The 26,982-nt window shown below is 46.3% G+C and overlaps 2 protein-coding genes and 1 long non-coding RNA gene across 4 annotated transcripts in view; 1 reads left to right on the forward strand and 2 right to left on the reverse strand.

The window, feature by feature from the left end:
* Positions 1–4,252: 4,252 nt before the first annotated feature.
* LOC310850189 lies at positions 4,253–4,650 on the reverse strand. Its single transcript, XR_014567259.1, has 2 exons — positions 4,383–4,650; positions 4,253–4,331 (listed from the first exon to the last, which is right to left on the reverse strand). It is a non-coding gene; the product is annotated as an uncharacterized lncRNA (long non-coding RNA).
* Positions 4,651–4,812: 162 nt separating this feature from the next.
* LOC310851206 (surfactant protein C-like) lies at positions 4,813–14,106 on the reverse strand. Of its 2 annotated transcripts, none has more exons than XM_083753453.1 (5): positions 13,929–14,106; positions 11,269–11,409; positions 9,903–10,040; positions 7,545–7,655; positions 4,813–6,791 (listed from the first exon to the last, which is right to left on the reverse strand). In XM_083753453.1, the coding sequence occupies exons 1-5, from the start codon at positions 13,980–13,982 to the stop codon at positions 6,657–6,659; spliced, it is 579 nt and encodes a 192-aa protein (XP_083609579.1). In that variant the 5' UTR covers positions 13,983–14,106; the 3' UTR covers positions 4,813–6,656. The 2 variants fall into 2 exon arrangements, with proteins under 2 accessions (XP_083609579.1, XP_083609578.1); XM_083753452.1 differs by having other exon boundaries at positions 13,887–14,093.
* An 8,584-nt stretch (positions 14,107–22,690) lies between these two features.
* The window catches only part of LGI3 (leucine rich repeat LGI family member 3), a 52,023-nt gene continuing 47,731 nt past the window's right edge, over positions 22,691–26,982 (forward strand). Inside the window, exon 1 of the mRNA XM_083753495.1 lies at positions 22,691–23,009. Coding sequence (XP_083609621.1) covers positions 22,813–23,009 — 197 coding nt within the window. The 5' untranslated portion in view covers positions 22,691–22,812. The remainder of the gene's footprint in view (positions 23,010–26,982) is intronic.

Raw genomic sequence — 26,982 nt, forward strand, 5'->3', positions numbered from 1 at the left:
GATTAAGGCTTTCTGGGAAATGATATATAATGAACTGAAAAAAGTATTTAAATATACTTTCCTAAAGAAACCAGAGGCCTTTCTTCTGGGTATGGTTGGCCAATTGGTGCCAAAGAAGGATAGAACTTTCTTTATGTATGCTACAGCAGCAGCAAGAGTACTCATCGCAAAGCACTGGAAGACACAAGATCTACCCACCTTGGAAGAATGGCAGATGCAAGTAATAGACTATATGGAACTGGCAGAAATGACCGGCAGAATCCGAGATCAAGGAGAAGAGTTGGTGGAAGAAGATTGGAAGAAGTTTAAAGTTTATCTACAAAATTATTGTAAAACCTATGAGTGTTAAAGGCAGTGTAAATGAAATGATGGGGTTCTAGTGATTAAGATAAGTAAGAATACAAAGGGAAAGATAAAGGATAAAAATGAATATGCATGAGCTTGCTGAAATTTTTTTTAAAGTGGAATACAAGAAGGGAAGGTGGGAGGAAGTAAGGAAAATAAGGTTTTGAAGACTATTAAAATGAACCAGAGTTTTCTTTTTAATTTTTTATTAATCTTTTTTATGTTTTCCTTTTTTCTTTATGATTTTTGATGTTGTTTGTACTTTTGATGTTTGTTGTTTGTTGTCTTTCTATCTGTTGTAAAATTTAATAAATATCATTTATTTTAAAAAAAAAGTAGCTCAGGAATGTGGCCCTTCTTTTGCTGGCATCGGTGATTCCTTGAGCCACTGCGAAGAACTCGAAGCGTTCGACATAGTCTTCCCACGTGTGGGGCTCTGATGGCTGGAAGGGCTCCAATACCCTTGGACTCTCCATTGTCCTGTGGGCAGGGTCGTCTTCTCAGCTGGCCAGTGAGTCTTGTTCTTAGCTACAATCCGGACTCTGAGGCAGGGCTGCGTTTAACCGCTCCTCAGCATTCCGGATCCCATCCTCGTCGCCAGTTGTTGTGACGTGGGGTTTGTGATTTCAGCTCTCTTGACATAATATGCTGGAGACAGTTCTCTAGTAACACTTCTTTATTAAAGCAACAAGACTGAAGACTGAGGAGGGGAGAGCTACATTTATAGGGACAGGGAACAAACTAGAAAGGATACATTTTGGAGGGAACAATATCAGGCAATCACAGTCCTGCCTTTTGGAGGCAACCAATAAGACAGAGGATCCAAATACAGCAGCTTAAATGAACCAATAGTAGCTGTACCCTCTGGAACCAAAAGGTAGTTACTTTACCCTAATGCAAATACAGACAATAATAATGCAGATATAAAATCCTTTGACTCAATACACAACATACTTGGTGTTAGATACCAATGATATATTATTTTCATATAATTTTCTCTTAAACCGTGTTGTTGTTTAGTTGTTTAGTCGTGTCCGACTCTTCATGAACCCATGGGCTAGAGCACGCCAGGAACTCCTGTCTTCCACTGCCTTCTGCAGTTTGGTCAAACTCATGTTCGTAGCTTTGAGAACACTGCCCCACCATCTCGTCCTCTGTCGTCCCCTTCTCCTTGTGCCCTCCATCTTTCCCAACATCAGGGTCTTTTCCAGGGAGTCTTCTCTTCTCATGAGGTGGCCAAAGTATTGGAGCCTCAGCTTCAGGATCTGTCCTTCCAGTTAGCCCTCAGGGCTGTTTCCTTCAGAATGGATAGGTTTGATCTTCTTGCAGTCCATGGGACTCTCAAGAGTCTCCTCCAGCACCAGAATTCAAAAGCATCAATTCTTTGGTGATCAGCCTTCTTGATGGTCCAGCTCTCACTTCCATACATCACTACTGGGAAGACCATAGCTTTTACTATACGGACCTTTGTTGGCAAGGTGATGTCTCTGCTTTTTAGGATGCTGTCTAGGTTTGTCATTGCTTTTCTCCCAAGAAGCAGGCATCTTTTAATTTCGTGACTGCTGTCACCATCTTAAACCATAACATGCTGTAAATTTTATATCTGTATTCCACAGTCGCTCCCATGCTTCCCTGTCTATATTATGACCGATATCTATTGCCCAGTGTGAATGACGATTCACTCCTAAGGCTTTCCCCCAACATCTTTGGATGAAATCCCCCCCCCCCCCGATCAACCTCCCTCAGAAACAGGAGCTTTCACTTATTCATAGCAGAGAGTGCCTTCTCTGAGTCACTACTTTAAAAGGGAGCCCTGTGCTCAGCTGCCTGTCCCCAAACTGCTGTGGAAATGTATTATTCAGTCACTCTGTCTCTTTGTCTGTGCAGAGGACTCCTCGCAAGCTTGTTCTGAATGTTCCTTCTTCAGACACCCTGTTTCAGCTTCCTGCAGTCGTGGCGCTAGCACTGACAAAAGGAGCCATATTGTTTCATGCAGCCCAAACTCTCGAACAGTGAGAGGCTTCGGGCTATACAGAGTGTGCTGGTCCTTTGGAATGATGCTCACTGTGGGGTCTTTAGGATACAGTGGTACCTCGGGTTACATAACACTTCAGGTTACAGGGAAGATGGGTGGGGGTGGGGTGGCCAGACTATATTTTGAAAAAGAAAAAGGAACAAATTCCTATGCCCCACAAATAACCCAGAGTTGCATTTTAAATAAAAGGACACATTCTACTCATATAAGAACACACAGATTGCCGGACCGTCCGCAGGCCGGATTGAGAAGGCAATTGAGCCACTTGCGGCCCCCGGGCCTTAGGTTGCCTACCCATGCTCTTACACATATTGATAGTGTCCTCAATAGCTTAACAGATACTTGCCAGACTGTATTTACAGGGGGGTGTAAGCCCCTACAGTCCAAAGACAATTGGAAAGCTTTCCCCATTTCCTTCCTCCTTGCAGAGAAATATTTGAGGTCAATTTGGGAGAGACAAAATGACTTCAGGATTGCTCTCCTGTACTGTTTCAGACACTATACTTATGCATGTGTGTTTGCCTTGTACATTTATGAACATTTATTTTTTATATACAGTATAAGACCTTAGAGTTCCTATAACAGTGGGATATTCCCAGTACGTTTCCGAGCACAATTCAAAGTGTTGGTGCTGACCTTTAAAGCCCTAAACGGCCTCGGTCCAGTATATCTGAAGGAGCGTCTCCTCCCCCATCGTTCTGCCCGGACACTGAGGTCCAGCTCCGAGGGCCTTCTGGCGGTTCCCTCACTGCGAGAGGCCAAGTTACAGGGAACCAGGCAGAGGGCCTTCTCGGTAGTGGCACCCGCCCTGTGGAACACCCTCCCATCAGATGTCAAAGCGATAAACATCTACCTGACATTCAGAAGACATCTGAAGGCAGCCCTGTTCAGGGAAGTTTTTAATATGTGATATTTTAGTGTATCTTTCATCTTTGTTGGAATCCGCCCAGAGTGGCTGGGGAAACCCAACCAGATGGGTGGGGTACGAATAATAAATTATTATTATTATTATTATTATTATTATTATTATTATTATTATTATTCCATCAGCACTTTGTATGAGGTTAACTGTGGGTGAGCTGAAGCAAGGATAAGCATTCCGTGTCATCAATAATGCCTTTGCCCTACCTTTCTCCTTTGTCCGCAGCACTAAGTGAACCTTCCCTGTGTATTGGCAGAGCTCTGCTGTTATGACAGCAGCAGAGATGTACTGCTAAACCATTTAGTATGTGTTCATAGGAAAGATCTCACGCAATCTTCCAAACGGCAGCTGTTCTGTTTCAGGCCAGAATTGTAGGAGGAACCTGGATGCTTTGAAAGACTGGAAATAGCTGTCTTGACTGTTCCCTCTTATCTGAGCAGTTTCCTAAATCGTGGAGAGGAGAAGCCAATCTAGCGGCTGTGGGCCACAGGCTGTCCATGTTAGCAAGGGACTCTTGCGCTAAGATTGTTAATCTATGGAACTCTCTCCCACAGGAAGCAGCGATTGCCACAAACTTGGATGGCCAGTAGCCACCAATAGCCCTTTCCTCCATGAATTTGTCCAGTCAAATTGATGGCTATCACTGCCCCCTGTCATAGTGTGATAATAATTTTAAGGTCTTAGATATGCAATAAATGTTCATAAATGTACCAAGCAAACACGTACATAAAAATATAAACCACATGTCTGAAAACCCCACAGAAAAAGGTCCTTAACAAATTGACCTCAATTATTTCTCTGCAAGGTCAAAGTGGGAAACCTCCCCATTGTCTTTTCCTTCACAAATCCTGTCTTAAGGGCACATTTAAGACATGAATAGGGTGTGAGCCTGTGACCTGGCCCAGGAACTAAGTATTTATCATTACAAAAGACTGGCCAGGCTCCCCAAGCAATCCAATCAAGTGACCATTAAACAGGTAACCTGTCAGACGAGATAAACAAGTCACTCAGATTTCTGCTGTAGATCGCCTTTTCTGTGATGTAGGTATGATGTATCTGGGGGGTGGCCTTAGGTTACACCCCTTCTGTGATGTACGTATGATGTATGGAGGGGTGATCTTGAGCTCCAGGGCAGGGAATTTAAAATGTCTATATAAGGCCTTGCGCGCCATTGTTCTGGGTTCCTCCTCCCTCCTGCGTGTGGTGAGCGAGGACCGTGTTGCAACAGATCAATAAAGATCAGGCTTACTAGCTGCTTTGCTTCTCAATATTCTCTGGTTGGCCTCTGCTGTTTTCTCCTACCAATAGGAAACCTACATAAGGACTCTATATGGGCTCTTGGATTCCCCATAAGGGGGGAAAGGGCAGAGTTTTTTGTTTACAACAATAGTTCAACTATGTGCTGCATAAAGAAATACTTATTTTTATACGTACTGGATCTTCCAGCAAACTCAAGGCCAGATCTTTTCTGGCATTATTAAGACATCTCCCCCCCGCCCAACAGCTCAGATTTTGCCTTCCTGCACTTTATTGATGATTATAGATTTGACAAGCAGCGTTAAGAAAAAAGGAACATAACCAGCAGACGACCAGTACAAAGTATACAATAAAAAGATGTGCATGGTTGATATCAGCAGCTAGAGATGTTCAAGCAGAATTACTATATTCTTATAACAATAGTTTTTTTTTTAAAAAGGTTTAGTACATAAAATGTGTTTTCTTGCCTTGTCTTGAATTCCCATCAGCTTAGGACCAGGATACATGATGATAACATGGTTGGGCACTTAGCCTTCCCTCAATTTGCAGCTGGTGGATTAAATGTCTGGATGTCTCTCTCCCCCCCACCATCTGAAAGCAAACTCTCGCTCTGTGTACATGTTGGACTAGCATTCTGCACATACTAAGTTGGCATGGAGAGAGTTATTACCCGCAAGATTGCCTTGCCCGCTGGACCTCTTTGGCAGAACTGGCACTGCTACAAGTGCCACATAATACCTGTTCCACATTTGTATGAACTCAGTCTTTTAGGACTTTGGAACTCCCTGCCTATTGATACCAGGCTCACATATTCCCTGTACTCTTTTCAGCACCTGCTAAAAATATTTAAGCTTTAGGCCAGCCTAACCCAGATATTTAGAAGGTTGATATGAGTTTTAATCTGCTTTTTAGCCCGTTGTTATTTTAACTTTTCGTGGGGTTGCCATATTTCAAAAAGTGAAAATCTGGACACAAAAGTTGTTAAGTCCCCCCCCCCCCCCGGCAATGTTGTTGAGATGGTTTGTTTTGTTTTGGGGGTTTTTGCCCAAAGTTCTAGAGCTTTTTTTTTGGTGAAATCACAATAAAAAGGATGTTTCCCAGCAATTTTTAAGGGAAATCGGCAAAAACGACACTGCCATACATGGTTGCCAGGCGTCCGGATTTTCACAGACTTTTTGCCCATTTTCCACCCGGACACTGCTTCCAACTGCGGTATTCCATGTATGTCTGCGAAAGTCCGGATCTATGGCAACCCTACTTTTGTAGGTCTTAAATTATTGTTGTTAATATTTCTAATTGGTAATTTTTTTGGTTTATCCTTTTTTTGTAAATCGCTTTGAGGCTGTTGCTCTTTTTACGATCAAGCTGAGTACAAATTTTGTGAAATAAAATAATTATGAAATACCATGCCAGAAGTGTGTGCAGACAGGACAACATGCACTCCAGCTTCTATCTGTAGCCTGAGCCCAGATGGGTCCAGCTAGCTCAGCATGTTCTCCACCATCTGATTCCTCATGATTTCAAGCCTTGGAGATACCAGGGCTTGAACTTGGGACTTTCTGCAAAGGCTCTGCCTTTGAGGAATGGCTCCCCTTCCCATGGCTTAGTCTAGCAATGCTTCAATCCATGTGTTTGTTGCATGTGGCTCTCTATTCTGATGAAGTCGTGGCAATTGACCGAGAATGGACTTTATCCCCTGAGGCCAAGACATTAGCAAAGGGGTGTTGTTTGCAGATCTATCAATCTATCTATCTATCATCTATCATCTATCTATATCTATCTATCTATCTATCTATCTATCTATCTATCTATCTATCTATCATCTATCATCTATCTATCTATCTATCTATCTATCTATCTATCATCTATCTATCTGTTGTGATTCCTGCATTTCAGGGGGTTGAACTACTTGAGACTTTGGGTCCCTTCTAATTCTGCGATTCTATGATCTCTACATAAAGGCTGAGGGTTCCCACAGGGCCATTTTAGGGATCTCTCTTGCACAGCATCCCTGTTGCAGGAAGTTTGACTTTCGTTGCTGGTGTGCATGTTCTGTTGGGTCTTTGGTCTTCACTTCTCTCACCCATCTCTCCTCCTCTAAGCCCAGTAGATGGGGACGCTGCTACAGAGGATGTTGATGGTGGTACCCAGGATAGAACGGTCAGCTAGCGGCATCGGGAGCCCTTCTGTTCCCTCCTCATTCTCTTTGAGGGATGATGCTGGAGGTCTGGGCTGCAGAAACAGATCTCTTTGTTAATGGTACGACCCTGAGGAACCCCATCCAATTCTATAATTGTATGTTCCTCTGAAATATAAAATTGCCCTGCAAACTTTGACTCAGCCTGACCGCTTCACACAGTCCCTCCAAATCCCTCTGGGAAAGGTTCTGCATAGTTTTCTAAGCGGCTTTAAAGATGTTCCGACAATCAGCAGGTGGGTGTGGATGGATTCCCTTCAGCTCTTGGGATTTGTTCACACATCCACCTCTCCTGTGTGCCTAGAAAGCACAGGTCCAAGTGGTTTTCCTGTTGCCCCACTCCTTTCCGAGGGAAAACCTGCGATAGATCAGAACAAATGGCAACCTATGGAAAAACAGAATTGCCATTTGCTCTGATTGAGCACTAAAGAGCAGTTTCCCAAATGGAGAAATGGGACATGAGAAATCTCTGGTCTGTTTTCATTCTGCCTTCATGTCCTGCCTGCAAACCAGTGGCAGCCAGCCTTAAGGACAGGGATCCCCGTCTAGCCACTCTCAAAAGATAACTGCTACCCCAAACAGCCCAAACAGCAAATCACAATGTCCTTGCATTACTGCAGGCCAGGGTGTTATGTGTCCCAGGACTGGGTTTGTGGTTGTTTTAGAGAATGGTAGGACATTCAGCCACCTGCAATGTGTGAAGTGGTACAGTCCAGAAGCAATCTTCCCACACGATTTGCTCTTTCCATGCTTTGGAAACTCTGAATGTAGAGTTGAATTATTCTAACCTGGATGTTCTGGAACACCTTGACAGCAGCATCCAGGCTCTGGATGTTTTCCTTCTTCATTCTGGTAATGTAGCAAGACTGTCCCGGCCAAGATCTGTAGCCAATCAGGAGCTGTTCAAAGGCAAAGGCTGTCAATTTAGCTGTGGTTCCTGTACTGCAGGAGGTATTTTATTGTGGGTATACTGTACATAGTTTGGATCTCAACAAGGTATATGTGCAAGGGCAACCCCACTTTCTCAGGGCTCTACCTCATATCCCAGACCTCATGCCCCCCCAAAGCTTCTCTCCTTGTGCCTTCCTCTGTTGCATCTCCTGTTCACACACACTAGGTATGCAAAGACTAGGGCTGAGTCAAATGCCAAGGCTTTTGGTTTTCAGAGCAAAATGAACCCTTTTGACAACACATTTTATTCTTCCCCCACCCACCAAATAAATAAGGTAAAGGGAGCCCCGACCATTAGGTCCAGTCTTGGCCGACTCTGGGGTTGTGGCGCTCATCTCGCTTTAGTGGCCAAGGGAGCTGGTGTACAGCTTCTGGGTCGTGTGGCCAGCATGACTAAGCTGCTTCTGGCGAACCAGAGCAGTGCACGGAAACGCCATTTACCTTCCCGCCAGAGCAATACCTATTTATCTACTTGCACTTAACGTGCTTTTGAACTGCTAGCTTGGCAGGAGCAGGGACCGAGCAACGGAAGCTCACCCTGTTGCGGGGATTCAAACCACCGACCTTCTGATCGACAAGTTTAACCCACATTGCCAGCTGCGTCGAACATATAAAAACATCAGAAGAGGCTGCTGGATCAGGCCAACGACCCATCTAGTTCAGCACCCTGTTCTCATGGCGGCTAACCAGAAACCCAGAAGCAGGATCTGAGCACAAGAACATACTCCAAGCAGCTGCTGTTCAGAAGGATGCAGAGCATAGTCACCAAGACTAGTAGCCCCCTCTCCTCCATGTATTTGTCCAATCCTCTTTTAAAAGCCCATCCAAATTGGTGGCCCTCACTGCCTCTTGTGGCAGTGAGTTCCGCAGTTTAACTATGTGATGCATGAAGCATTGCTTTCTTTTCTCTGTCCTGATGCTTCAAATGCTGAGCTTCAGTCGATGCCCAGGAGTTCTAGTGTTAGGAGAGAGGGAGGGGAAACTTTTCTCCATTCGCTTTTTCCATGCCAGGCAAAATTTTATAAATATCTATCATGTCAATAAGAAGCATGTGTGGCTTTGATATGATGCTTCAGACTTTTTGAAGGGAGAAGGAGGGCTTTTCTCTTGGGATTAACCTGCCCTGTCCTGCTCTCAATTCTCTTCTGGTCCTAATCCACCTTTCCACTACTGGGCTCAGCTACACTTCCCCTTGTGCCATGCCTAGACAGCATGAATCTGAGCAGTTTCCTGCTTGATTTGCACGTTCTAGGCATGCATCACAGAGGCTTCCCCCTTGCCCTGCTCCTTTCCAAAGGAAAACCTGTGATCAATCAGAAGAAACGGCAGTCCAGAGAAAACCTAAATTGCTATTTGCACTGAAGAGCGGTTTTCCACGGGGGAAGCAGCGACACAAGAGGAAGCATGGATAAGCCACAAGGGCACGTCCAAACCAGAATAAAATGTGTAGCCCATCCCAGTGTTGTCCCAGACCTTTCCCACTTTAAATGCAGGGTTTTTCTTTCTGATTTGGACTTTTCAAGGATGAAAATCCCCACAGTTAAGCAGGGGGAAGTTTGGGACATAAATTTTCATAGTCTCAAGTTAGCTTTTAAAAGGTAAAGGAGTAAAGGGACCCCTGACCATTAGGTCCAGTCGTGACCGACTCTGGGATTGCGGTGCTCATCTCGCTTTATTGGCCGAGGGAGCCGGCGTACAGCTTCCAGGTCATGTGGCCAGCATGACTAACCCACTTCTGGCTTAAGCCACTTCAGATCAGTGCACGGAAACGCCGTTTACCTTCCCACCGGAGTGGTACCTATTTATCTACTTACACTTGATGTGCTTTCGAACTGCTAGGTTGGCAGGAGCAGGGACCGAGCAACAGGAGCTCACCCCGTCGCGGGGATTCGAACCGCCGACCTTCTGATCGACAAGTCCTAGGCTCTGTGGCAAGTCCTAGGCTCTGTGGTTTAACCCACAGCACCACCTGCGTCCCATCAAGTTAGCTTTTAAAGTGACACAATATTTGCTGTCCTTTGTGCTTGCGGAAAGCAACTGATCTAGCCAGCCCCACCAGAACTCGCCACTGACTTGCTCCATTGTCAGGATAGATGTTATTATTTCTAAAAGGGACATGCTAGGTGGACAAGCAGGACTTGGGCAAAGCTGCACGACTCCTTTGGAAACTAAGAACCAGTTTCAGCAAAACTTACGTTGCTGTAGTCATACACCACAGTGGCCGAAGAGTTGACCCTGCTGACATGGAAGGTGGCCAGTCTCTCCTTCCTGCTCATGGAAAGATGCTGTGGGGAGCCCTCCCCATCCAGGCCTTGGATGGTCATTTGCAGGACCTAGACGTTGAGAAGGAGACCATGTTGAGTGATGAAGAGCAAAGGGAACGAGACATATGAACTGGAGCATTTAACTTGGGTGCATTCAGCTTTACATGCTTTGCAAATATAAATGAATGTAATATAAATATAATATAACATAAATATAAATGAATAAATAAAGGTGGAAAGAGGATGGGAGTCCAGGAAAAAAGACATGGGCAATCCCACCCAGTTTTGGCTTTATGTCTTGTCCCTAGAACTGCTTCTTAGCACTCAATTGGAGCAAACAGGAATTCAGGCTTTTCCCGGATTGATGTTTGCTCCAGTTTAGAGCTAAAGTGTGGGTTTTCCCTGGGAAAGGAGTGGAGCAAGGGGAGGACGGCTTGGACCCCTGCCTAGAAAGTGTGGGTCAAGTGGAAAACCACTTAGACCCAAGCTTTCCAGGCACAATGCAAGTGGAAGTAGAGAAGAAGAAGAAGAGTTTGGATTTATCTTTATCACTACCCTCACTACCCAAAGGAGTCTCAAAGCGGCTAACATTCTCCTTTCCCTTCCTCCCCCACAACAAAAACTCTGTGAGGTGAGTGGGGCTGAGAGACTTCAGAGAAGTGTCACTGGCCCAAGGTCACCCAGCAGCTGCATGTGGAGGAGCGGGGAATCGAACCCGGTTCACCAGATTACAAGTCCACCGCTCTTAACCACTACACCACCCTGGTGGAAGTGTGTATGGGCCTTGAGAGTCGCCAGTACTATGAAAACAAATAACTACCATCATTTTGGGAAGAAGACAGAGGAGTGGGAACCTTTGACCCTCCAGGTATGGTGGGACTGCTCACCCAGCAGGTCTGGGAACAAGTAGCCAAGGGTGGTGGAAGTGGGAGTCCAGCAAGATCTGGAGCGCTAAAGGTTAGCCCGCTGTCTTCCCCCTTGGAATTTGCTTCTACTTAGGGAAACCACAGTACTCAACAAGGTTCAGTGCACAGATGTTTAAGCCAGTTGTCTCCAGTCTTCGCAGATGAAGGACCCACCTTTAGCCCCAACAGGCATTTGAGGAATTACTAGCTGTGGCATTTCTTGAGGTGACCCACAGCAGACCTCATTCACTTGAGGCTTTTAAGCAGAAGTTGGGTGGCCATCTGTCTTGGATGCTGTAGCTGTGATTCCTGCATTGCAGGGGGGTTGGACTAGATGACCCGTGAGGTCCCATCCAACTCTACAATTCTGTGATTCATCATGCTGTACTTACTGTCTCCGTGTGCTTCTCCGTGATGCGCAGCCCCATCAGCCCAAAAGCCAGGACAACCAAAACGATCACCACCACCACCACCACCACGATCAAGAGCTTCTTGCAAGGTAGTCCGGGGAGCCGGGGGGAGGCCGTGTAACCCTGCAGAACCAGAAAAGATGCTCATGAGAACGTTGTGGTGCATTTTGACCCAGACAGAATGATTGGACAGAGGCACATACAAGTTCTCATGGAAGGAGCAAACGTAAGCACGTAAAAAGAATCGACTGGATCAGGCCAATGGCCCATCTAGTCCAGCAAACTCTTCTCACAGTGGACAACCAGATACCCATGGGAAAGCAGCAAGCAGGATTCTTGTAGAAGACCACCACTCTCTCTTCCTGTGGCTTCCAGCAACTGTATTCAGAAGCATTGCTGCCTCTGACTGTGAAGGCAGAGCCTAGCCATCACGGCAAGTAGCCTTTTCCTCTTCCATGAATTTGTCTCATCCTCTTCCTTTTTTATATATATAGAGATTTTTATTAGTTTTCAACAGTAATTAAACATACTTTTACATCTTATACAATTTTGTTTTGACTTCCATCAATCCTGTCTGAAAATTTTCCAATCTCAGAAACCAGAGGCCTTTCTCCTGGGTATGGTTGGCCAATTGGTGCCAAAGAAGGATAGAACATTCTTTATGTATGCTACAACAGCTGCAAGAATACTCATCGCAAAGTATTGGAAGACACAAGATCTACCCACCTTGGAAGAATGGCAGATGAAGGTGATGGACAATATGGGACTGGCAGAAATGACTGACAGAAGCCGAGACCAGGGAAGAGAGACAGCGGAAGAAGATTGGAAGAAATTTAAGGACTATCTTAGGAAACATTGCAAAATTAACGAATGCTAGAATGACGTTGGTTTAGAAATTATGTGGTTTCCAGCGGTAATGGTTGAAGTAAATAGAAAAGAAAGGCCAAAAACTAAATGGAAAATAAGGGAGAGGATTTGCTGAATTAATAATTAGAAATTGGAATACAGAAAGGGGAGGTATGAGGAAGTCGGGGAAGTAAGGTATAAGAAAATAAGGGAATGAAATTATACTTCTTTTTTGTTTGTGTTTGTTTGAATCGTTGTTTTGTATTGTTTTTACAAATTTTTATGAAACTTTAATAAATATCTATTAAAAATTTTTTTCCAATCTCTTAATATACATTTCTTACTTTCCCTATTACATTTAAATCTCATAACTGATATCTCTTTTCTTTTTCTACTTTGTAATGTTTCATATTTTTCTCTTTACAGAACTTCTAGTAGTCCTACTAGCATAATTTGTTGATTACAATTGCTCTTCAAATAATTTGTAAACTTCTTCCGATCTTCTGTAAATCTCTGGTCCCGCAGGTTTCGAATCCTTCCTGTCATTTTATCCAACTCTGCATAAGCCATTAATTTTATCTGCCCTTCTTCTTTCGTCGGAACTTCTTCTTGCTTCCATTTCTGGGCTAACAACACTCTTGCTGCTGTTGTTGCATATAGAAACAATTTAACACCATGCCTATTAATGTCCTGACCTATAATACCAAGTAAAAATGCTTCTGGTTTTTTTAAAAATGTAAATTTCAACATCTTTTTCAACTCATTATATATCATTTCCCAGAAGTTCTTTACTTTCTTACATTCCCACCACATATGATAAAATGTCTCATCCACTTCCAAAGCAATCCAAGTTGGTGGCCATCACTGCTTCCTGTGGGAGTGAGTTCCATAGTTGAACTCTGCACTGCCTCTGGACTGCACCACTTCAGATTACAGGTAGAGGCTCAAATGACAGAGTATTCCTCCATACAGCAAAAATCCCTGTGCATAAAAAACCCAGCCTGTTAGAGAAAAGGATAGACTTTGACCCTTGCAGGCTAGCTTTCTATGTGCAGGGGTTCCTGTATAGACGAAGGTTCCTTCATGTGACACCCTGCAACATGCAGCTTAAAGGGGGCACGCAATTAAAAAAGGTCAAATTATCTTCCAAATTTTAATTATTAATTTTACGGCTTCCCATAGTTTTTTATTTTTATTGGATTATGATTTGATATGTTAATTGGATGTCTTTTATTGGAAAATTAATAAAAACAATCTAACATGAAAGTTGGGCACGCGGACACAGGTTTACCACCTTAGTAAGAGCTGAGGCACTGAGGAAATAGGAACCAAAATGTATATACTGTATAGTTAGAGGGAAGCACAGAAGGTCAAAGCCATTGATGCAACCACAACTCCTATTCATCCATCCACCCATCCATTCATAATCCAATGTGTGGGTGGTTTTAGTGTTAGGCCTGCCATCTCGCGGGGCAGATTTTGGGCACCATGAATGGCAGCAGAATGGGAGACAGGCCCATTGAATCATATAACTGTTGAGTTGGAAAGGACCCCAAGGGCCTTTGAGTCCAACCCCCAGCAGAGCACAATCTATAGGGAAGAGTCCAGTGGGAAGTTCTCCAGCACAAGTCCCTTGGAGTGGAGAGCAGGGAGGAGAACATCCCTGCCCCAGTTCCAAATGCTATGGGCCATCCCTGGGCATCCCTCTCTCTCCAGTTCAGCCCTCCTTGCCCAGGCTGGACTCCACACCATACCTGCAGGAGAAGGAACTCAGTCCCAAGTGGAGAACGACTCACCGGGGGTGCCTCTATCATCAGGACATCCTTGCTACTTTTGCTGTTATTCTCCATCCTGAGTCTTCTGGCTAGCTTTCAGCTGTCCCCACTGATCCTGGTTGTTTCCAGGCATGAGAGAAGAGGAATCCGTTTATATAGGGTTCCTGGCACCAAAGCACTGAAGGTGATTTGCTGTGTGTCCTCACCAAGTTCTTTCAAAAGAAATAAAGTACAGCTAAGTGGCCCTTGGCATCACTTGTCAGTCAAGAGACCCTCTCTGGAGATTTGTCCACAGGCACAGAGGCCTCTTAGCAGCCTCTTGTCCTTCAGAAAGCCAGCTTGTTCTGACGCCAGGAGCGTCAAAGTGTGGCTCATTAAGGACCCTCTTTGACTCTCCAACACTTGTGTCAGAAGGTTCTTGGGACTTTCAAAGCAAGAACACAGAAACGTTCTTCTTTCTTTGATGGTGCGACTGAAATTTGGAAATACTGTGTACCGTTCTGGCCACCTCAACTCAAAGAGGGTATTGTTGAGCTAGGAAAGGTTCAGAAAAGGGCAACCAAAATGATTGAGTGGGGGCAGCGACTCCCAGTGGAGCACTTGGGGCTTTCAAATTTCAGTGGTGCCCTGTGCTAGGACATAATTTGTCCATCCATCTCCTGCCCTCACCTTCTGTTCTAAGTCATTGTTGTGGTGCTCCCTGTGGTGTCCTCTGCAACTACCCTAGGAAAAAAGATTGCAGCATTTGCAACTTTTCAGTCTTCACAGAATCATAGAGTTGGAAGGGATTGGACTCTATTCAGGACAAATGTAAGAAAGTCACCCATGCAGCATGTATAGTAGTTCAACTGTGGAACTTGCCCTATAGGAGGCAGTGATGTCCACCAACCAATATTGCTTTAGAAGAGGATTAAGCAAATTCATGGAGACATGGCTACTAGCCAGGATATAATAATAATAATAATAATAATAATAATAATAATAATAATAATAATATACCTGGCCCATCTGGCTGGGTTTCCCCAACCACTCTGGGCAGCTCCCAACAAAATATTTAAAACATGATAAAACATCAAACATTAAAAACATCTCTATACAGGGCTACCTTGAGATGTCTTCTAAAAGTCAGATAGTTGTTTATTTCCTTGACATCTGATGGGAGAGTGCTCTACAGGGCAGGCGCCACCACCAAGAAGGCCTTCTACCTGGTTCCCTGTAACTTCACTTCTTGCATTGAGGGAACCGCCAGAAGGCCCTTGGTGCTGGACCTCAGTGTCCAGGCAGAATGATGGGGGTGGAAACGCTCCTTCAGGTATAAACTCCAAGGGAGTTTAGGGCTTTAAAGGTCAGCACCAACACTGAATTCTGCTCAGAAACGTACTGGGAGCCAGTGTTATATGGTCTCTGCAGTTGGAGTCATCGATGCTTCTGAATGCCAGTTGCTGGAAACCACAGGAGGGGAAAGGACTATGGTCCTTAGTTTGATCCAGCAGTATCCTCTTATGTTCTTAATGCCTTAATGTATTGGAAGAAGCAGGGCTGCATCTATTTTTGACCGTCTCTTCTTTGAGTGAAATGTGCTCAGCTCCTTCCACCTGTCTTCATAGGAATGCTTTGCCCATGCTTAGCTGTGCTGTCTCAGAGCGAGGATGGTGACATCTCCAGATGGCTAACTGTGCCTCAGCTCTAAAGCGGATCCCCGGTCCAGTGCAAAGTCTGCCTCCACCATCAGCCATGAATCAGAATCATTGGGTGTCACTAAAACCTTCAGCCTAACCTACCCAACAGGGGGCTTTGTGGGTAAAATAGGAGAAGTAGATAAAATATGATGTCCTAAGCATTGGGGGGGGGGGCAGGGAGGGGACTGTCTTGCCAGAGTGACACATGCTCTAATTATCTCCTGCTTGGACTACTGCAATGCTCTCTACGTGGGGCTACCTTTGAAGGTGACTCGGAAACTGCAATTAATCCAGAATGCAGCAGCTAGACTGGTGACTGGGAGTGGCCGCCGAGACCACATAACACCGGTCTTGAAAGACCTACATTGGCTCCCAGTACGTTTCTGAGCACAATTCAAAGTGTTGGCGCTGACCTTTAAAGCCCTAAATGGCCTCGGTCCAGTATACCTGAAGGAGCGTCTCCACCTCCATCGTTCTGCCCAGACACTGAGGTCCAGCGCCGAGGGCCTTCTGGCGGTTCCCTCACTGCGAGAAGCCAAGTTACAGGGAACTAGGCAGAGGGCCTTCTTGGTGGTGGCGCCCGCCCTGTGGAACGCCCTCCCACCAGATGTCAAAGAGAAGAACAACGACCAGACTTTTAGAAGACATCTGAAGGCAGCCCTGTTTAGGGAAGCTTGTAATGTTTAACAGACTACTGTCTTTTAATACTTTATTGGAAGCTGCCCAGAGTGGCTAGGAAAATCCAGCCAGATGGGTGGGGTATAAATAATAAATTATTATTATTATTATTATTATTATTATTATTATTATTATTACTCCCGTTTACAGGATGAGCACCTCTTCTCTCATCTGCTGGGTAGGAAGATCATAGTAGGCCTTCACCTCCCCTCCCCTCATCAAAGTCCCCTTCCTCTGTTACATATATACCACACCAAAGTTTTTCCTACTTGCAGGTCTCTCTGGCCAAAGAGATGACTATGAAACTTTTGTCTGGTCTGGACATACTGGTGAGCTCCATGCCCCATCCAACTTGAGGCCTGATGCGTGCTGAGCCTCTCTGCCAAAGAGGATGCTCCAAGCGGTCACTTTTCTTCTGTGTGGGTCTTGCACCCCCCCCCCCCGAGTGGGGGGAGACCCGTGGATGTCTCGACCCTGCTCCCAGCTGCTCAGAAGGCCTCGCAAACATCAGGCCATCTTCTGCACTCACACTTTGCCCTTTGTTGTCTGGGGCAGAGCTGTGCCTGGAACGGGAGATGTTTGTGAACCTCCAGCTGCACACGGGCAGCTCGTGTGCCATCAATGAGCTGACAGCAACTTTAATGACCAGCAGGATGGAGGGGGGATGAAAGAGATGAGGCAGCACTCAGGGTTGCAGATGGCGAGGGAGGGGGGCAGTTCAGAGAGATGCAGAGTGGATAAATATCCCTTGTGGTGCTGATGCCTGCCAAGGAAGCATTATTATTATTATTATTATTATTATTATTATTATTATTATTTGTCATTCAATGATAATACAGTAGTACCTCTGGTTATGAACGGGATCCGTACCGGAGCCCTGTTCGCAACCTGAGCAGAACGCAACCTGTGTCTGCACATGTGCGGGTTGCGATTCGCCGCTTCTGCGCATTTGCGTGACGTCATTTTGAGCATCTGTGCATGCATGAGCAGCAAAACCCGGAAGTAACCCTTTCTGGTACTTCCGGGTTGCCGCGGGAAGCAACCTGGAAAGATTTAAGCCGAAGCGTCTTTAACCTGAGGTATGACTGTAATAGGGACGCAGGTGGCGCTGTGGGTTAAACCACAGAGCCTAGGACTTGCCGATCAGAAGGTCGGCGGTTCGAATCCCTGCAACGGGGTGAGCTCCCATCGCTCGGTCCCTGCTCCTGCCAACCTAGCAGTTCGAAAGCACGTCAAAGTGCAAGTAGATAAATAGGTACCACTCCGGCGGGAAGGTAAACGGTGTTTCTGTGCGCTGCTTTGGTTCTCCAGAAGCAGCTTAGTCATGCTGGCCACATGACCCGGAAGCTGTATGCCGGCTCCCTCGGCCAGTAAAGCAAGATGAGCGCCGCAACCCCAGAGTGGGTCACGACTGGACCTAATGGTCAGGGGTCCCTTATGACCGTAATAAAAATACCATCACCAAAAAAGAGGACAGAACAAGCAACAAATTTGCATATCTTTTTACGTTGTAAAATTTGCACACCCTCAAGGCAGTCTACAGAAAAGATAAAACCTCATTGATTAGAAGAAAAAAAGAATAAGAAATCATCCATAAGAAAAATTGGCAGCAATAATTTAAGACTTTTGAATAGTTAAAATAGCAATAGACTAAAAACAGATTTAAACTCGCATCAACCTTCTAAATACCTGGACAGGCTTGCCTAAACAAAAATGTTTTTAGCAGGTGCCAAAAAGAGTGCAGTGAAGGTGACTGCCTGATAGTGGCCACACCAAAAGATTGCGTTATTACAGGTGTTATGTGGCACCTGTAACTTAGATTGCATTGTAAATATGCTAAACATTAATATCCAACATCTGTGAACCACCCTGAGACCCCCAGGTATAGGGTGGTATAATAATAATAATAATAATAATAATAATAATAATAATAGGCTAGTATGTTCTTTTTGTATGTGTGTAATCAAAATTATAGGGACGCAGGTGGCGCTGTGGGTTAAAGCCTCAGCGCCTAGGACTTGCCGATCGAAAGGTCGGCGGTTCGAATCCCTGCGGCGGGGTGCGCTCCTGCTGCTCGGTCCCAGCGCCTGCCAACCTAGCAGTTCGAAAGCACCTCCGGGTGCAAGTAGATAAATAGGGACCGCTTACCAGCGGGAAGGTAAACGGCGTTTCCGTGTGCGGCTCTGGCTCGCCAGAGCAGCGATGTCACGCTGGCCACGTGACCCGGAAGTGTCTCCGGACAGCGCTGGCCCCTGGCCTCTTAAGTGAGATGGGCGCACAACCCCAGAGTCTGGCAAGACTGGCCCGTACGGGCAGGGGTACCTTTACCTTTACCTTTAATCGAAATTATACAACACACTACATTATACTCAGACTCTCATAAGCTCCAGCCTGCATGACCGATGGGTCAGGGATGAGGACTGACGGTTCCAGCAATATACAGAGGGCCAGAGGTTTCCCTTTCTCTCTGCCCTGGATGTTTTGAGTTTGCTTGTAGCAGTAAGTACAGCCCAGACTGTTGGAAATGCAAATATGAAATAGGAGCCTTTTCATATATATGGTAGTGGACATCTCCAGTAGCAAGTGCATAGTTCAGCTGAACTATGTAGACAAATTGTTATCTCTTATTCTTAGACATAGTTTTACTAGAAGTGAAACCGTATGCATGTCAGCTTGGAAGTAAGTTCTACTGACTCGCAAGTAAATTTGTATTTATAGAAAAACCTACCCGTGAACCACTGTGAAATGACAACACATCTGCTGATTTCTATAGCGAGAGTTTTGTGTACTGAAGTAAAGAGGGCATCAAGTGTGAAAGAGTGAGAAAACAACTTATGTGAATATGTAGTTCTTGCTCAATGAATGCGTTCTATTTGAGCTATCCAGAAAGACCAAATATCTCATTTTTAAAAAAATGTGGCTCAGCAGTACTCAGGCAACTGCCTTCTGTCTTGAGTTCAAATCCGGCATCAACGATTGACAGGGTTGCACTAAACCACAATTCAAAGAGATGTAGCTCAGGCTCCCCTCCTTGCAATGGGACCCAAAATCCCACTGCTCAACTATAGGCAGTGTGGCATAGTGGTTAGAGCGTTGGACTAGTATCTGGGAACCCAGAGATCAAATCTCCCCAGCTGACCATGAAGACCATTGGGTGACCTTGGGGGTCAGGCACTGTCTCTCAGCCTAACCCACTTCACATGGTTGTTGTGGGGATTAAACGAGGAAGAAGGGAGGACCATACACACCATCTTGAGTTCTGGGAGAAAAAAGGGAGGATATAAATATAAACATCAGGAACAACTTTGACAGTAAGAGCTGTTCAGCAGTGGAATCGACTCCCTTTAGACTCTCCACAGATGTTGTTGGACTACAACTCCCATCATCCCTGAGCTCTGGCCTTGCTAGCTAGGGGTGAGGGGAGTTGTAGTTCAACAACATCTGGAGACCCACAGGTTGAGAAAGGTTGCTTTAGAGGATGTGGATTCTCTTCCATGGTGGTATTTAAGCAGAGGCTGGATGACTGTCTGTTAGCCAGGGATGCTTTAGTTGAGAATCCTGAATTCCAGGGGGTTGGACTAGAGAACCTTTGGGCTCCCTTCCAACTCTACAGTTCTATGATTCTATGCAGTGCTTTTTTCTGGGGGGGGGGACACAGGGGTGAGCATACCCCTAAACATTTTGTGAATCTAAATTTGGCCTCATTGAGGGGCAGTATTTCAATATGTATGGAAGTGAGAGCTGGACCGTAAAGAAGGCTGATCGCTGAAGAATTGATGCTTTTGAATTATGGTGCTGGAGGAGACTCTTGAGAGTCCCATGGATTGCAAGAAGATCAAACCTCTCCATTCTGAAGGAAAGCCTTAGGAGTGGATCGTCATTCGCAATGGGCAATAGATATAGGTCATAATATAGACCGGGAAGCATGGGCACGATTGTGGAATACAGATATAAAATTTACAGCATGTTATGGTTTAAGATGGTGACAGCAGTCACAAAATTAAAAGACGCCTGCTTCTTGGGAGAAAAGCAATGACAAACCTAGACAGCATCTTAAAAAGCAGAGACATCACCTTGCCAACAAAGGTCTGTATAGTTAAAGCTCTGGTTTTCCCAGTAGTGATGTATGGAAGTGAGAGCTGGACCATAAAGAAGGCTGATTGCCAAAGAATTGATGCTTTTGAATTCTGGTGCTGGAGGAGACTCTTGAGAGTCCAATGGACTGCAAGAAGATCAAACCTCTCCATACTGAAGGAAATCCCCCCTGAGTGCTCACTGGAAGGACAGATCATGAAGTTGAGGCTCCAATACTTTGGCCACCTCATGAGAAGAGAAGACTCCCTGGAAAAGACCCTGATGTTGGGAAAGAAGGGGATGACAGAGGACAAGATGGTTGGACAGTGTTCTTGACGCGACCAACATGAGTTTGACCAAACTGGGGGAGGCAATGGAAGACAGGAGGGCCTGGCATGCTCTGGTCCGGGGGGTCACGAAGAGTCGGACACGAATAAACGACTAAACAACAACAAAATACTTAGTTGCTGAGCCAGGTCACAGGCTCACCCTATTCAAACACAGACATACCCTTAAGACAGCATTTGTCAAGGAAAAGACAGTGGGGAGGCTTTTCCATTTCCCTTTGACCTTGCAGAGAAAACATTTGGTCCGTTTGGGAATCAAAAATGGTTTCAGGTCGGTCTTCCTGTGCTGATCTATGTACGTGCTTGGTTGGTACATTTATGAACATTTAGTGTTAAAATTCTTATCCCACTGCATTGCATGGGGTTGGATTAGAGAACCTTTGGGGTCCCTACAGTTTTATGATTCTATGCAGTGCTTTTTTCTGGGGGGACGCAGGGGTGCGCATAAAGGTAAAGGTAAAGGTACCCCTGCCCGTACGGGCCAGTCTTGACAGACTCTGGGGTTGTGCGCCCATCTCACTCAAGAGGCCAGGGGCCAGCGCTGTCCGGAGACACTTCCGGGTCACGTGGCCAGCGTGACATCGCTGCTCTGGCGAGCCAGAGCCGCACACGGAAACGCCGTTTACCTTCCCGCTGGTAAGCGGTCCCTATTTATCTACTTGCACCCAGAGGTGCTTTCGAACTGCTAGGTTGGCAGGCGCTGGGACCGAGCAGCGGGAGCGCACCCCGCCGCAGGGATTCGAACCGCTGACCTTTCGATCGGCAAGTCCTAGGCGCTGAGGCTTTAACCCACAGCGCCACCTGCGTCCCTTCATGTGCATACCCCTAAACATTTTGTGAATCTAAGTTTGGCCTCATTGAGGGGCAGAAAGATGGAGGGCACAAGGAGAAGGGGACGACAGAGGACGAGATGGTTGGACAGTGTTCTCGAAGAGACAAACAAGAGTTTGACCAAACTGCGGGAGGCAGCGGAAGACAGGAGTGCCTGGCGTGCTCTGGTCCAGGGGGTCACGAAGAGGCGGACACGACTAAACGACTAAACAACAAAATTTTAATATGAGTAGGAACAGTGGCGTAGCGTGGGTTGTCAGCGCCCGGGGCAAGGCAAGTAATTTGCACCCCCTAACCCGTGGATTTGCGCCCCCTAACCCGTGGATTTGCGCCCCCTAACCCTAATCCTCAGATGTTGCGCCCGGTGCGGCCGGCCCCCCCTGCACCCCCCACGCTTCGCCACTGAGTAGGAAAATGAGAGTACCCCTAAACTCCCCCCCAGTGGCGTAGCGTGGGTTGTCAGCACCCGGGGCAAGGCAAGTAATTTGCACCCCCTAACCCGTGGATTTGCGCCCCCTAACCCGTGGATTTGCGCCCCCTAACCCTAATCCTCAGATGTTGCGCCCGATGCGGCCGGCCCCCCTGCACCCCCCACGCTACGCCACTGCCCCCCCCCCCAGGAAAAAAAGCATTGATTCTATGAAATGCAACCAATGCAACAAAGCTCCTGATCTCTCTGCCAGCAACCCAGGTCCGCAGCTCCAACCCCACTCTGCTTCACCCCGAAAAGCACCCCAACCAAGTGCCGGCTTAACAGCTTGCACGGCCAGGCGTGCCGAGACGCTGGCCACCTTTCTTCAGCCTCTTTCTCCCTCTCTCTCCTGGACTAGGGAGGCTTCCCCGGTTGCGGAAGATGGAGAGCTCCTTCCAGCAGCTGCTGCTGCTGTTGCTGCTGCGCTCTATTCCCACGTGCAGCCGACCTTTTGTTCCACGACCCGCCCCCCCCGGGCGCCGCGACAACTCCCCAGGCTGAGGCTGCATCCAGTCAGCGATGCGCTCATTCATCCACCCTCCCCATCAGTGATCAGTCCAGAACTTGGTGCTTTCGTGCTGCGCGCGTCTCTCCATCACGCCTGGCGGAGGAGCGCAGCTTCCTGCAGGGATGAGATAGCTCCCACCAGCTTGCAGCAGCCTGCAAACACAGAGAAGAGGAACCAGAAGCTGTACAGGAGGCGAGCGGAGACTTCGGCTCGCTCCTGCATCCTCCTCCTCAGCTGCTGCTGCTGCAAACGCCCGCTTCTCCCTGGGGAGACCTTCTCCAGCCTTGGAGGACTAGTTCCTTCCCAGGAAAAGGCGATGGCAGAGCTGCAGAGGCTGGGGCAGCTTCTCCTTCTCTTCCTCCTGGGCCTGGCCTGCCTCTGGCTGCCCGCCACCTGCCGGAAAGCCCCCAGGCCTCCCCCCTGCCCGCCCAGCTGCTCCTGCACCAGAGACACAGCCTTCTGCGTCGACTCCAAGGCCATCCCCAAGAGCCTGCCGCGGGATGTCATTTCGCTGTAAGTGGATGGGGACTGGGGAGGGCGCACATCTGTCTCTTGGTGGGTGGGTGGGTGGGTGACGGGCTGCTATGCAGTAGGGGTTCAGGAGCATGTAGAGATGGTGTCCCCGGGTGGAACAGGGCTGGTTGGTGTCCAAGAGACAGATACAGATAGGTAGCCGTGTTGGTCTGCCATAGTCAAAACAAAAAAAATTCCTTCCAGTAGCACCTTAAAGACCAACTAAGTCAGTTCTTGGTATGAGCTTTCGTGTGCATGCACACTTCTTCAGATACACTGAAACAGAAGTCACCAGACCCTTCTATATAGTGAGAAGGTGGGGAGGGGTATTACTCAGAAGGGTGGTGGGAATGGGTGATTGGCAGATAGCTGTGATGAGCCTGTTGACGACTCTTAACGACTGCAATAGGTCTTACAGGAAAAAGCAAGGGGTGAGAAGGTGAAAAATGGCTTTGTCATGTATAATGAGATAAGAATCCAATGTCTTTGTTCAGACCAGGTCTCTCCATGGTTTTAAGTTTGGTAATAAGTTGCAATTCAGCAGCTTCTCTTTCCAGTCTATTTCTGAAATTCCTTTGTAGTAAAACAGCTACTTTGAGATCTTGTATAGAATGTCCTGGGAGATTGAAGTGTTCTCCTACTGGAGACAGATGACAGGGATGAGGGGTCAGAAGTGAGGGGTGAGCACAGACAGCATTGGGAGCAAAGGTCTGCATCTTCAGACTGGTCTCCTGTGAAAGTCAATTTCCAGATGTTGCATCCCAGCTGGGGAATGGCTCCTTTGCTCCTCGAGAAAGAGGGGCGGGATCTATAGATGATGATGATGAATTACATGCACGTCCCACCTCTGCTAAAGGGGCTGAAGGTGGCATGCATAAATCTCACCGTCCTCATTTTATCCTCACAACTACCCTGTAAGGTAGGCTAGGCTGAGAGTGAGTGAGTGGCCCAAGGGCTTCGTGACCTGGTCAATTCAAATCCTGGTCTCCCAGGTCCTAGTCCAACACTCTAACCACTATGCCGCACTGCCTATAGATGGCTTCTTGCGGGTGAAAAGACCAGCCGGGCTACATGATCCTTAATGGCAGCTCTACATGCAAATGCAAGTGTTGGTTTATAGAGCCAAACCTCTTGGTTGCTTCTTGACACTTGCTTGAAGCTGAACTGGTTATATCATAAACCTTGAGGTGATATAGAAGTTCTCTCTGTGGTGTGAGATCCGTGAAATCTCAGCCAGGCTTTTCGTTGCAGTGATCGAGTGGGGATTACGAATAATTTTATGCATCATAGCCATATTCCAGAGTGAGTGGTAAGTGTAAGATTTTAGGCTGTTTGCCACCGAGTTGCAATTACTGTCTGAGCTGCCAAGATCATGCAAAAGACCAATTCTTTTGACAACATATCTACACCGGCATCGTCAAAAATATCCAGTAACATTCATTTTGGACAGCAAACAAGATCTTCTTTAGTAATATTTATCATTTCTGTCAAAATTAAATTCTAAAAATCTTGCACCAGCTTACAATTCCACCATAAATTGTAATATGTACCGATTGCATACAGGGTCTTCTCCCCCCCCCCCCATTTTCTCATTTCTTAGCCATGTGCAATAACATAATGCATGTGCAGTGAAAAGTTGGAGCCATGTGAGCTTGCAGCATGCTTTTTAAGCACTGGTATAAATAAACGAAATTCAGCATCCCACAAATCTTGATTTTCCTTTCCTTTTTAAAATAAAGTAAGCTTCCAGCCAACATGATTGTGTATGTGGGAGGCTCGGGGGGGGCGGAGTGTGCACAGCCACTCCATGGTGCAATCTGAGCATGTGGGATGCTTGCATGCCATAAATACAACTGAATATCCATATTAAATGTCAGCCGGGTGGAACTGGTGCAGCGCTTGCTCTTACATCGCTCCTTTGTTGCACAGGGACAATTCAAGCATTAATGCGCATCACTGCATTGCTCCGTACTTTAAAGCAAAAATCCGGAAAACCAGATTGATTGGGGACATGAGAGGGGCATCTTCATCACCTTCCCATGGTTAAAACCTTGATCCAGGTGGTTTACAACATCAAAAGATTTGCATAATTACAAAAATAAAACTGAGATAGTTGCAAGCAATAAATGAAAACATGCTAAAATGTATGCAACAGAATTGAACAATCCCCACATGTCATAGGTACAAAAAAATATTTTTTTTTTAAAAAAAAATTGCCAGCACCCCAGCAAAGCGGCATAGCTCGCCCCCTTCCCCCAATGGCTCGGGGTACTTGGGAGTCGCAGGGGTGGGGACACAGAGGCGTAGGAAGGGTGCAGACATTCGGCACCCGCCCACGACTCCCAAGCCTACCCCAAGCTGTCGATGTGGGGGGAGGCGGTGACAAAAAAAATTCCACACCGGGTACCACCTGGCTTGCTATGCCTCTGCTTGTGGGGGGCCGGACTATATTTTGAAAAAAATAATGCCTCACAAATAACCCAGAGATGCATTTTAAATAAAAGGACACATTCTACTCATGTAAAAATACGCTGATTCCCAGACCGTCTGCAGGCCAGATTTAGAAGGCAATTGGGTTGGATCCGGACCCCGGCCTTAGTTTGCCTACCCATGTGATAGAATGTACCCAGTTTTCCCTTTACTTTTCCAGCATGTGTCTGACTTCGAATTATACATTTTCGCCAGTTTGCTAGGTGTTAGAGATTGCTTTCTTGAACAAATGGGATTTAGAAGAGATCTCCTAGGTTCTGTGTAATATAACAAATAACAAAGTATGTGATTGCCCACAAATACAGAGTCTATTTACGTATGAAATCTTATATTGCCCTTCCACCACAGCTGAGGGCATTGCTTAGAAACACAGTTCAATAAAGGCAGGTCTTAATGGACCAGGTAAGAGTTTTTAAACAAATAACTGGCTCTAAAATGCCCCGTTTTAAGAGTGGGAACCACAGAAAACATTTGGAAGATTTAATCTCTTGTAGGTGCTGTCCAGATTCTGTCCAGTAGAGCCTTAGTGGACTCTTGTCCATATTCAAAAACTTGTTCAATTCATGGACACAATAGTTAATCCAGGGTACATTGAACGTTTGATTTCCACCAGAGCTGTTCCCCGTACAGCACAGGTCTGGAAAACCTCGCAGGGTCAGGAAGTAAGTCTTTTCAGATAGTTGAATCAGATGCAGTCTTGCTCTGATCATCTGGCTTCTATACGTAGAAGTGAGGCTGTTGTTCCACTGGCTAAGGAGAATTATGTCCTAAGAAATTGATTCTGAACTGTTTCTAACCCTTTAATAGAGTCCACATCGTCACCCCAAATTTCAGCTCCATACAGCATTTGTGGGATCACTTTGCTTACCAAAAAGATTCAATGCTGGAAGAAACAACTGTCTACACTCAGTAAAATAAAATATCGGTGTCCCTATAGCTTTCTGTGCTTTAGGTATGCCACTTCAAAGACAATCATTCACTAAAAAGGACTCCAAGATATATGAAGGAGCAAGTTTGCTGTAAATTATGTTGATCCGAACTCCATTTATATTGAGCGCTGCGTTTCCCAAAAATCATTATTTTAGTCTTCGAGTAGTGTGTTGAGAGAAGCTTTTCTGTTTACAGCATGAGCTAAAAGCCACCAATACATTTTTAAAACCCAGGTAAAAGAGTGAAGGGACGCAGGTGGCGCTGTGGGTTAAAGCCTCAGTGCCTAGGGCTTGCCGATCGAAAGGTCGGCGGTTCGATTCCCTGCGGCGGGGTGCGCTCCCGCTGCTCGGTCCCAGCGCCTGCCAACCTAGCAGTTCGAAAGCACCTCCGGGTGCAAGTAGATAAATAGGGACCGCTTACCAGCGGGAAGGTAAACGGCGTTTCCGTGTGCGGCTCTGGCTCGCCAGAGCAGCGATGTCACGCTGGCCACGTGACCCGGAAGTGTCTCTGGACAGCGCTGGCCCCTGGCCTCTTAAGTGAGATGGGCACACAA

Source organism: Podarcis gaigeae, assembly GCF_964106915.1.
Source record: "Podarcis gaigeae genome assembly, chromosome: 8".
NCBI classification, from domain to species: Eukaryota; Metazoa; Chordata; class Lepidosauria; order Squamata; family Lacertidae; genus Podarcis; species Podarcis gaigeae.